The sequence below is a fragment of the Notolepis coatsorum genome (genome assembly GCF_963971535.1).
Source record: "Notolepis coatsorum genome assembly, chromosome: 8".
In the NCBI taxonomy this organism is placed as follows: domain Eukaryota; kingdom Metazoa; phylum Chordata; class Actinopteri; order Aulopiformes; family Paralepididae; genus Notolepis; species Notolepis coatsorum.
Window position 1 is genome coordinate 119,927,043 of NC_140172.1, and position 12,684 is coordinate 119,939,726.

Consider the following 12,684-nt stretch of genomic DNA (forward strand, 5'->3'; position numbering starts at 1 on the left):
AACAGTGCTGTTGGCTTTATGAATAGATCCAATATGCATTCGTCAATAATATGGATCTGAATGTGGGGCGAGATAATGGTTAAGGAGTGTGTGTGTGTCAAACGAAAAAATTTGGTTACATTTTAATTAACTTTGCCCATGGTATGCTTGTTTTACCAGTAACATTGGAGCCAAATTGAAACCTTGTTTTTTCCCTCTCTCTCTCTCTCCCTCCTGCTTCATTTGGCCTATTTCAAATCCGCTCCATTATCATTATTTCTATAATCCAATATAAAAGTGCTTCCCAGCAGCTCTCTTGATGTGCAAAGCCTCTTCAATGCCAAAAGAAGCCACAGAGCTCCATCAGTGGCAGCCAACATAGAGCAGTACCAGTGTGAGGTTTTTGTCCTTTGCTCACTTTCTCGCTCTGTTCCTTTAAGCCTACTCGCTCTGTTTCCATTTGTTTTCTGTTAATAATTTCATTCCCCTATTCACACGCTTCTTCCCAGAGACGTCGTTGATTGGTTCTCCCCCGTCCACACGCTTATCAATCACATCCCTCAGCTGTCACTGCTTGTCAATTAAGCATTCCCGTATTATTTATACCCCGTTTCCCCATTCAAGTTTTGTTGGATCGTTTTGATATTTCAGTTGCATTCGCCATTCCTGCTGCCTGCTGTTGTTTCCCTTTGCTTTGCCTCCAGGATATTCAAGAAGCATTCCTCTTGGACACCCTTTCCCCGAGGCGACGCGCTCGCTCCATTCTGTTCCAACGCTCTTTACGCACAACGCCTGGGTGAGTTTTTTATGACTGTCTTTGATCCAATTCCGTTTTTCGTGTGTTTATATAACACTGAAGATTTCCAGCTTTTTATCAGACAGTCACTCACCCAGCGTTTAGCCTTTTTTGGATTGTTTCATTGGGATAATATTTTGGCCTAACATCTCCCACTGTGTGTTTAAACACCGAAGATATTATCACATTGGATTTGTATTTTGGGACTTCGCTCACAGTGTTTATTTTGCACCGAAGATATCTATCACTTGGGATTGTGTTTGGAACGTTACTCACAGTGTGTATTTACACCGAAGATTCAGTCACTTGGATAACTCTGTTTTCGGGTACAAGTCACCTCTCCTGTTCACCTGCTCTGTTCCACCTGCACTCTGAGTTAACTCGCTCCCTCTCTCTCTCTCGGTCCCGCAACCACCTCGGAGATTCTGCCGAGAGAAGTCTGCAGAGCGGCTCTGACGTCAGCGTCTGCTTCCCCTGACTACCATCCCGGGAGAAGCTGCAGAGCAGCAACATTCATCCTTGCTTGTATTCCAGTCTTTGTTTGAACTCTTCCAAGTCTGTGCTGTTTATTTAGTCTTAATAAACAAGCCCTTGTTTTTGGCAACTCTGAATCCTACTCTCTTGTGTCGTTGCGTTTGGGGTCGGTGTCAAACCATAACAACCAGGCTTCCAACATAGAGCAGTACCAGGCTTCCAACGTAGAACAATACCAGGCTTCCAACGTAGAACAGTACCAGGCTTCCAACGTAGAACAGTACCAGGCTTCCAACGTAGAGCAGTACCAGGCTTCCAACATAGAACAGTACCAGGCTTCCAACATAGAACAGTACCAGGCTTCCAACATAGAGCAGCACCAGGCTTGCAACATAGAACAGTACCAGGCTTCCAACGTAGAACAGCACCAGGCTTCCAACGTAGAACAGCACCAGGCTTCCAACGTAGAACAGTATCAGGCTTCCAACATAGAGCAGCACCAGGCTTCCAACATAGAACAGTACCAGGCTTCCAACATAGAACAGTACCAGGCTTCCAATATAGAGCAGCACCAGGCATCCAACGTAGAACAGTACCAGGCTTCCAACGTAGAACAGTACCAGGCTTCCAACATAGAACAGTACCAGGCTTCCAACGTAGAACAGTACCAGGCTTCCAACATAGAGCAGCACCAGGCTTCCAACATAGAACAGTACCAGGCTTCCAACATAGAACAGTACCAGGCTTCCAACATAGAACAGTACCAGGCTTCCAACATAGAACAGTACCAGGCTTCCAACATAGAACAGTACCAGGCTTCCAACATAGAACAGTACCAGGCTTCCAACATAGAGCAGTACCAGGCTTCCATCATAGAGCAGTACCAGGCTTCCAACATAGAGCAGCACCAGGCTTCCAACATAGAACAGTACCAGGCTTCCAACATAGAACAGTACCAGGCTTCCAACATAGAGCAGCACCAGGCTTGCAACATAGAACAGTACCAGGCTTCCAACGTAGAACAGCACCAGGCTTCCAACGTAGAACAGCACCAGGCTTCCAACGTAGAACAGTATCAGGCTTCCAACATAGAACAGTACCAGGCTTCCAACATAGAGCAGCACCAGGCTTCCAACATAGAACAGTACCAGGCTTCCAACATAGAACAGTACCAGGCTTCCAACATAGAACAGTACCAGGCTTCCAACATAGAACAGTACCAGGCTTCCAACATAGAGCAGCACCAGGCTTCCAACATAGAGCAGTACCAGGCTTCCAACATAGAGCAGCACCAGGCTTCCAACATAGAACAGCACCAGGCTTCCAACATAGAACAGTACCAGGCTTCCAACATAGAACAGTACCAGGCTTCCAACGTAGAACAGTACCAGGCTTCCAACGTAGAACAGTACCAGGCTTCCAACATAGAGCAGCACCAGGCTTCCAACATAGAACAGCACCAGGCTTCCAACATAGAACAGTACCAGGCTTCCAACATAGAACAGCACCAGGCTTCCAACATAGAGCAGCACCAGGCTTCCAACATAGAGCAGTACCAGGCTTCCAACATAGAGCAGCACCAGGCTTCCAACATAGAGCATTACCAGGCTTCCAACGTAGAGCAGTACCAGGCTTCCAACATATAACAGTACCAGGCATCCAACGTAGATCAGTACCAGGCTTCCAACATAGAGCAGCACCAGGCTTCCAACGTAGAACAGTACCAGGCTTCCAACATAGAACAGTACCAGGCTTCCAACGTAGAACAGTACCAGGCTTCCAACATAGAGCAGTACCAGGCTTCCAACATAGAGCAGCACCAGGCTTGCAACGTAGAACAGTACCAGGCTTCCAACATAGAGCAGCACCAGGCTTCCAACATAGAGCAGCACCAGGCTTGCAACGTAGAACAGTACCAGGCTTCCAACATAGAACAGTACCAGGCTTCCAACGTAGAACAGTACCAGGCTTCCAATATAGAGCAGTACCAGGCTTCCAACATAGAACAGTACCAGGCTTCCAACATAGAGCAGTACCAGGCTTCCAACGTAGAACAGCACCAGGCTTCCAACGTAGAGCAGTAACAGGCTTCCAACATAGAACAGTACCAGGCTTCCAACGTAGAACAGTACCAGGCTTCCAACGTAGAACAGTACCAGGCTTCCAACATAGAGCAGTACCAGGCTTCCAACATAGAGCAGTACCAGGCTTCCAACATAGAGCAGTACCAGGCTTCCAACATAGAGCAGCACCAGGCTTCCAACATAGAGCAGCACCAGGCTTCCAACATAGAACAGCACCAGGCTTCCAACATAGAGCAGTACCAGGCTTCCAACATAGAGCAGCACCAGGCTTCCAACATAGAGCAGCACCAGGCTTCCAACGTAGAACAGTACCAGGCTTCCAACATAGAACAGTACCAGGCATCCAACGTAGAACAGTACCAGGCTTCCAACATAGAGCAGTACCAGGCTTCCAACATAGAACAGTACCAGGCATCCAACGTAGAACAGTACCAGGCTTCCAACATAGAGCAGCACAGGCTTCCAACATAGAGCAGCACCAGGCTTCCAACGTAGAACAGTACCAGGCTTCCAACATAGAACAGTACCAGGCTTCCAACATAGAACAGCACCAGGCTTCCAACGTAGAGCAGTACCAGGCTTCCAACATAGAGCAGCACCAGGCATCCAACGTAGAGCATTACCAGGCTTCCAACGTAGAACAGTACCAGGCTTCCAACATAGAGCAGTACCAGGCTTCCAACGTAGAACAGTACCAGGCTTCCAACATAGAACAGTACCAGGCTTCCAACATAGAGCAGCACCAGGCTTCCAACATAGAGCAGCACCAGGCTTGCAACGTAGAACAGTACCAGGCTTCCAACATAGAGCAGCACCAGGCTTCCAACGTAGAGCAGTACCAGGCTTCCAACATAGAACAGTACCAGGCTTCCAACATAGAACAGTACCAGGCTTCCAACATATAACAGTACCAGGCTTCCAACATAGAGCAGTACCAGGCTTCCAACGTAGAACAGTACCAGGCTTCCAACATAGAGCAGTACCAGGCTTCCAACATAGAACAGTACCAGGCATCCAACGTAGAACAGTACCAGGCTTCCAACATAGAGCAGCACCAGGCTTCCAACGTAGAGCAGTACCAGGCTTCCAACATAGAACAGTACCAGGCTTCCAACATAGAACAGTACCAGGCTTCCAACATAGAACAGTACCAGGCTTCCAACATAGAGCAGTACCAGGCTTCCAACGTAGAACAGTACCAGGCTTCCAACATAGAGCAGTACCAGGCTTCCAACATAGAACAGTACCAGGCATACAACGTAGAACAGTACCAGGCTTCCAACATAGAACAGTACCAGGCATCCAACGTAGAACAGTACCAGGCTTCCAACATAGAACAGTACCAGGCATCCAACGTAGAACAGCACCAGGCTTCCAACATAGAGCAGTACCAGGCTTCCAACATAGAGCAGTACCAGGCTTCCAACGTAGAACAGTACCAGGCTTCCAACATAGAGCAGCACCAGGCTTCCAACATAGAGCAGTACCAGGCTTCCAACATAGAGCAGTACCAGGCTTCCAACGTAGAACAGTACCAGGCTTCCAACATAGAACAGTACCAGGCTTCCAACGTAGAACAGTACCAGGCTTCCAACATAGAGCAGTACCAGGCTTCCAACATAGAGCAGCACCAGGCTTACAACATAGAGCAGCACCAGGCTTCCAACGTAGAACAGTACCAGGCTTCCAACATAGAACAGTACCAGGCTTCCAACGTAGAACAGTACCAGGCTTCCAACATAGAGCAGTACCAGGCTTCCAACATAGAGCAGCACCAGGCTTCCAACATAGAGCAGCACCAGGCTTCCAATGTAGAACAGTACCAGGCTTCCAACGTAGAACAGTACCAGGCTTCCAACATAGAGCAGCACCAGGCTTCCAACGTAGAACAGTACCAGGCTTCCAACATAGAGCAGCACCAGGCTTCCAACCGCTGATCTGCGGGAGAGAACTTCAAACGCATCATGGAAACTTCAACACAAAAAGTTATTATTATAATAATAATAATAATTTAGGACCTGCTCCGAGGTCACCATTTGGCACACATGCGAACCATGCATACAATGCGTATCTGCGATTAACCCATCCCGTCGTCCTTCCCCCCCAAGGGCAGCCGGGAGCAGACAGGCGCCACGTGAGCCGCGCCAGGGGACCAATCCAAGTGCTCCTGTCCGTCTTCGTCAAGGACGCCACAGCGTTAGCGATCTTGTTGTTGTGCATGTTTTTCCATTGGGTTTATCTTATCGGGGGGGGAAACCCTTGCGAGCACGGGGAGAACATGCAAACTCCACACAGAAAGGCCTGGGAGATACCCCACCTGGGTAACTGGCATCATGGAAACCTGGTCCCCAAGCGGGATTCGAACCCTGGACCTTCTTGCTGTGAGGCGACAGTGTTAACCACTACACCACCGTGCCGCTTTTTTTGTGTTATAATTTTTTAGACCAAGAAGACCAAGGTTAGAAATAGTTTCTTATCTGGTAATCTTACTTGGATTAGCCATATCAGAAATGTGATAACCACTACAACCCAGCCTTGATATCTCACAAAAAATACCTGTAATGTCATTATGTCTCTAATGAATGTATCTTTGCATTATTTTCTATGTGGGTGGGAGTATGAATATTGAGAGTTGTGGTTAAGTAAGGGATAATGTATATCTACGAGGTCATTGTCGCAAAATAATTGACAATTTAAAATACAGAGGTGCCTCGCCGAGGTGTTTTAAACGTCAATGAAGGTCAATTATTTTGCGACAATGATCGAGTATAGCTATACATTATCCCGCTTATTACATGGCTAACTTACTAACAATATACCTAATTCATTTTACATCGACAAGACGAGATCAAATGCAGACGCAGTTCTGTTCTGTCGCTCCCGCTGTCATCGTCACACACACTCCGCTGTCAGTGCAGCCGGCAGGTGTGTCTGATTGGCTGCACTGATGCAGTGTGTCAGTGGGCTTGATTGCAAACAGCTGCGCACAGCGGTCATTATTGTTCGGCAGAGGTCCGTTATCGAGTAATAACGGACCTCTGACGAGCGCTATTGACCAATCACAAGCAAGCATTTCGGCGAATGTGAAAACGCCATGTAATAATGTGTGTTAATGTAATTTTTTTTAAGAAGCTCTGCCCCAAATGCATTATGACTGTAACAATTTCCTGACCTCCTAAATAATAAATAAACTATTATTTTTGCTACTTTGCCATCTAAAGTGTACGGTAACTTAAACTATCTCCTTCTGGCTGCCTCAGACCCACTCCTATCCGAGCTCCGGGAGGGTCATCAAAGAGAAGCCGGCTATTCTCAATCCTTGCTCCACAATGGTGGAACGAACTTCCCACCACAGTTAGGACAGCCGAAACCCGACTAAAGACACTTCTTCAATCAATATCTGACATTTTTTAATTCAATAAATAAAACACACTAACCTTCTTACTGTCCTCTATTATCATGCACTCTTCCTACTATACTAATATGTCCGTACCCAGGGCCGCCTCAGGGGGTGTGCGAGCAGTGCGGTCGCACAGGGCCTCGCGAGAAGGGGGGCCTCGCAAGAAAAAGAAATATTATAATTTTTTTTTATCATTTTTTTTAATCTTTTTTTTCTTTTCTTTTTCTTTTCTTTTTTTATTTCTTTTTGCGAGGCCCCCCTTCCTGCGAGGCCCTTTTTCATCACAGACCTAAAATCTAGTTTTTCTTACATGCTTATATATTTCACATTATACGTTTGTAGAATAGTGTTCCGGTTTCTGCGGCTCTGCTGCTCTGCAGATAGACACGTTTGTAGAATAGACTGAATAGTGTTCCGGTTTCTGCGGCTCTGCTGCTCTACAGATAGACACGTTTTTAGAATAGTGTTCCGGGCTCTTCCCGGACCCACGAGGTACAGGATCTATTCAGCGCTATTTAGAGGAGCGAGTGGATGTCTTTTAAAAAGCAGAATGGAGCAGAAGAAATTACACCGTGTGCCATGAGCTTGTTATCAATACCAAGTATGATGGTTATGCCAACTTTGCCAAGACGAAGAGGATGTTCGGCAGATGGACTGAAGATGAAAGTTGTTGCATGTTAGAAGAACCTTCAGTCAGGCTATAGCTATGTCGGCTAGTACTAGTAGCAATTTGCTAAAGGCAGGGACGCGTAACTAGCGTTAGCTAATGCTAGCTAGCGTAACGTTAGTTAGCGTTAGCTAACGCTAGTTAGCTAGCGTTGCTAACGCTAGCTAGCATTAGCTAACGCTAGTTACGCATCCCTGCCTTTAGTTAATTGCTAAGTTATCGAGGTCTAACGTGTGGCAGATAAACTAGGACTCCCAAGGGACTGGTACTTTTCATCTCCACGGAAGGTCTCCTTCCAACTTTGCCATTGATACTGCGTTATGGTGAGTTTTTTCAACCTATTCTATTCCCGCCGTTGAGCTCTCTCTCTCTCTCTCTCTCTCTCTCTCTCTCTCTCTCTCTCTCTCTCTCTCTAAAACACAGTGCTTCCCAATCCTCTCCTCGAAGCACCCCAGCCGTTCCATGTATTTGTTAAATTCCACCACCAGCACACCTGAATCAACTTAACAAGCCCTTTATTAGTTGAATCAGGTGTGCTGGTGGTGGAATTTAACAAATACATGGAACGGCTGGGGTGCTTCGAGGAGAGGGTTGAGAACCACTGCTCTAACACACACACATACATGCTCTCTCTCTAACACACACACACACACACACACAGACATGCTCTCTCTCTCTAACACATAAACACACATGCTCTCTCTCTCTCTCTCTCTCTCGTTCTAACACACAGACATGCTCTATATCTCTCTCTAACACACAAAATGACATGCTCTCTCTCTATCTTTCCCTCTCTTTCTAACACACACACACATGCTCTCTCTCTAACACACACACACAAACAGACATGCTCTCTCTCTATCTCTCTCTTTCTAACACACACAGACATGCTCTATCTATCTCTCTCTCTTCAATTCAAACGGGCTTTATTTCACATTCTTGTATTTCTCCCAGTAGGTATGGGAGTTTTGAGTTATTGTCCATGTTTTCAAAGTCTCTTTGGGTGTTTGCAATTTGTGGGAAGTATATGTCTTGGTATAGTGGGCAGGTTGTTAAGAAGTGGAAAGAAAGTTAAATCTCACACAGGGCCTCGCATTTCTCCCAGGCCGCCCTGTCTGTACCACTATGCACTCAACACTGCAGCACCCAAGTTTCAACACTTTAACGGTTCCCGGTCGCGGCTCACGGCGACGTGATGAAGTGACGTCATCAGTTTGTGCCTCTCTGTATCGAAAACTTTGTCCATTTCCGGGTTTTTTTCGGCGTGGCATTATGACGTGTCCTTGAAACTACACGCTACTTTTTATTTTGTCTTGATAAACCAATAAATGAATGAACCAGGATCATTTCAATTCGATGCTAAATAAACTTTTACGCATGCGTAAAATGTGCCAGATATAATTTTACATGCGTTACATTTTTATCAATATCTTGGTCATTTTCTTAGATAGAATGAAACGGAAATGTTTGGGAGGAAGTGACGAAGGAGGCGGACGTTTACTGCCAGAAAGCAAGAGTATAAGAAGTCTCCATGTGCGCGTAAAATCTGTCCAAAAGATAATTTCTGTGGGACAACACCGTTTTTTTTAGTAGTTATAGTTTATAGTTAGTAGTTCGACTTGTATAGCAGTAGTAGTAGTTGTAGTAGTAGCAGTAATAGTAGTAGTAGTAGTAGAAGTAGTAGTAGTTGTAGTAGCAGTAGTAGTAGTAGTAGTAGTAGTAGTATTAGTAGACTTTAGTAGTAGTAGTAGTTTGAGCTAACATGCGTCGAAGTCAGCGTGCTAGCAATGTGCCCATGTGGAGGTCCCTCTACGCTGGAGATCAAGACATGAGAGATCTATTTGGTGATGATACAGATGAAGAAGTATCTTCAGATGGTTCTGATCATGATGACGTTGATGATCCATCGTTTGTTGGTGATGGTGACGAAAGGTCCACTGATCATGACGACAATGAAAGGTAAAGACACTTATTTTGGACTTTGATTGCTTTTGTTTTTGTCAAACTTGTTGGGAAAGGCAAAGAAAGGCTTTCACATGATAAGTGCACATGATGAATGCACATGATAAGTGTACATGCTAAGTGTACATGATGAATGTACATGACAAGTGTACATGCTAAGTGTAAATGCTAAGTGTACATGATGAATGTACATTACAAGTGTACATGATGAATGTACATGTACATGACAAGTGTACATGATGAATGCACATGATAAGTGTACATGCTAAGTGTACATGATGAATGTACATGACAAGTGTACATGCTAAGTGTAAATGCTAAGTGTACATGATGAATGTACATGTACATGACAAGTGTACATGATGAATGCACATGATAAGTGTACATGCTAAGTGTACATGATGAATGTACATGACAAGTGTACATGCTAAGTGTAAATGCTAAGTGTACATGATGAATGTACATGTACATGACAAGTGTACATGATGAATGTAAATGACAAGTGTACATTATAAATGTACATGATAAGTGTACATGGTAAGTGTGCATCAAGAGATTCCTTGTTGAATGTTGAAAATAATGTGCTTTTTATTGTTTTCTACAGTGAGGAGGAGGAAGGAGCAGAAGGAGCAGAAACTCTGCCTTCAACCAGTTCTGTGAGACATGGAAGGAGGGCACAAGACAGGTGAGAGACTTATTATTATTATTATTATTATTATTATTATTATTATTATTATTATTATTATTATTATTATTATTATTATTATTATTATTATTATTACTGCTTTTGTTTTAGTTATTACTCTGTTCATAAAAGTTGAAAATAATGTATTTTTACATGTCATTGTCTACACAGCAATGATTTGCCTGGGACATCTAGGGGGGCAGGGCGTGCCCAAGCCCGGTCCAGGTCAAGAAATGACCCAGACAGGTGAGAGACTTATTATGGATGTGTATTGCTTTTTTATTATTACTAGGTTTGCAGACGTTGTACGCAATATATACAGAATGGAATATTGAGTGTATATACAGTGTGTGTGTGTTGTATGAGCAGTGTTTTATATGTACAATGTGTGTGCCATTTATGTGCAGACATGATGAGCAGCCTGCTCCACGCCGACCCAGGACAACCCGGGCCAGGCCAAGACGTCCAGTCCAGGCAGGAGATCAGACGCCCTGGAAGACGGACAATGATCCTGATCCAGCCCCTCAGCCCCTCCGGTTCATGCCGCGCAGACCCCCAGGACCGCAGCTAGACCCCCATGCCACGTATACACCCAAGGAGCTCTTCATGCTGTATTTTTCCATGGATACCATGAAGACCCTGTGTATCAACACTAACAAGAACGCGGCAAAGAACCAGGCAAGTTTCAAGTTTCTTTATTAGCTGTAGTTTTATATGAAATGCTTTTTCCTGTAAAATGTGACTAACTGAGTTACAATACAATATACAGGCACGGGGGCAAAAGACCAAGTGGGAGGATGTCCAGGCCGATGAATTGTACAAGTTCATCGGCCTGCTGCTGTACATGGGGCTCGTCCCACTGTCTGCGCTCCAGGACTTCTGGAGGGTCAAACACCTTCTCTCTGTGCCCCTACCAAGAATGGTCATGTTCCGGGACAGATTCAGGTATAATATATATTCCTGTATAGTGTACATCGTGTCCCATATGTTACTTATGTTTATAGTGTCGTTATATGACTTATAATATGACTTTGACTTCAGGTCAATCTTGTGGAACCTCCACCTGAGCGATCCCGAGGAGGATGCCAGGAACGACGCCAGGAAGGGAACACCGGAACACGACAAACTGTTCCGCATCAAGCCGCTCATCCTCGACATTGGTGAGGCCTGCAAGGTGCACTACCACCCTAAGCGGCAACTGGCAGTGGATGAGAGGATGGTGGCCACGAGGGCACACACCGGCATGACGCAGTACATGAAGGACAAGCCGACCAAATGGGGGGTCAAACTGTTTGTGCTCGCTGACTCGGATAACGGCTACACCATCGGCTTCAATGTTTACCTAGGGAAGGCACACGTTCATACAAGTGAACACGGCATCACATATGATGCTGTTGTGGACCTCCTTGATACAGGATGGCTTGGGACTGGATATCACATTTATGTTGATAACTACTACACCAGTCCCAAGCTGTTCAAGGACTTGCTGGCCATGAAGCTGGGAGCCTGTGGAACCTACAGGGAGATCAGGAAAGACGTTCCCAAGGGGAGACCTAATGCCCTCAGGATGAAGTGTGAGAGAGGTCTCATCCGCTGGATCAGAGAGGGGTCCCTGGTCTTCGTGAAGTGGATGGACACAAAGTTGGTATGTATGTGTGTGTATGTATGTATGTATGTATGTATGTATGTATGTATGTATGTATGTATGTATGTATGTATGTATGTATTTGTTATTCTTATTCGTGACTTTGTTCTGTCTAAATGTCTACTGTGAGCAATTTGTAGTGTCAAATTTCTAATGATTCATTTCTATTCTATTCTATCTAGGTGTCTGTGTGCTCCACCATCCACCCAGCAATCACACCTCCTGGTCAGAAGGTCAAGAGGAGGGTCAAGGCGGCCGATGGGACCTGGTCGGTTGTCTGGTTTCCGTGCCCCACCCCTGTGATCGAGTATAACAAACACATGGGCGGAGTCGACCTATCCGACCAGCTGATCCAGTATTACTCGACCCACCGGAGAACTGGCCGGTGGTATCGCACCATCTTCTTCCACTGTCTCGACATTGCTACCACCAACGCCTACATTCTGCACTGCGAGATATGTGAGGCGAAGCAGGAAGCGCATCTCTCCCACAAGGAGTTCATTTCAGTGATGATGGGGGAGCTGTGTGGACTGGACAGCACAGGAGCTCCTCTTGACAGGACCGCAAGCCATCTCCCTGTTCCCATCGCCCCTCCCGCAGCGGGCGCGGACAAGAGCCAGAAAGCCACCGCTGGCCGTAAGACCTGTGTCCGGTGCACCAAGGAGGGGAGAAGGAATCTGACCGCGTGGAAATGCCAGAGATGCGATGTCGCCCTCTGTCTAATTTTAGACCGCAACTGTTTTACAGAGTGGCACAATTGATCATGGAACACAGCCTCTCCTCCTGCTGGAACACAGCCTCTCCTCCTGCTGGAACACAGCCTCTCCTCCTGCCTCTCCTCCTGCTGGAACACAGCCTCTCCTCCTGCCTCTCCTCCTGCTGGAACACAGCCTCTCCTCCTGCCTCTCCTCCTGCTGGAACACAGCCTCTCCTCCTGCTGGAACACAGCCTCTCCTCCTGCCTCTCCTCCTGCTGGAACACAGCCTCTCCTC

At 46.0% G+C, this 12,684-nt stretch overlaps 1 protein-coding gene across 1 annotated transcript; it reads left to right on the top strand.

The window, feature by feature from the left end:
• Positions 1–10,677: 10,677 nt before the first annotated feature.
• Positions 10,678–12,453, top strand: LOC311233543 (piggyBac transposable element-derived protein 4-like; the record flags this gene model as incomplete). Its single annotated transcript, XM_084320509.1, has 4 exons — positions 10,678–10,725; positions 10,817–10,992; positions 11,089–11,692; positions 11,875–12,453. The coding sequence occupies 4 exons, from the start codon at positions 10,678–10,680 to the stop codon at positions 12,451–12,453; spliced, it is 1,407 nt and encodes a 468-aa protein (XP_084176635.1).
• Positions 12,454–12,684: the final 231 nt, after the last annotated feature.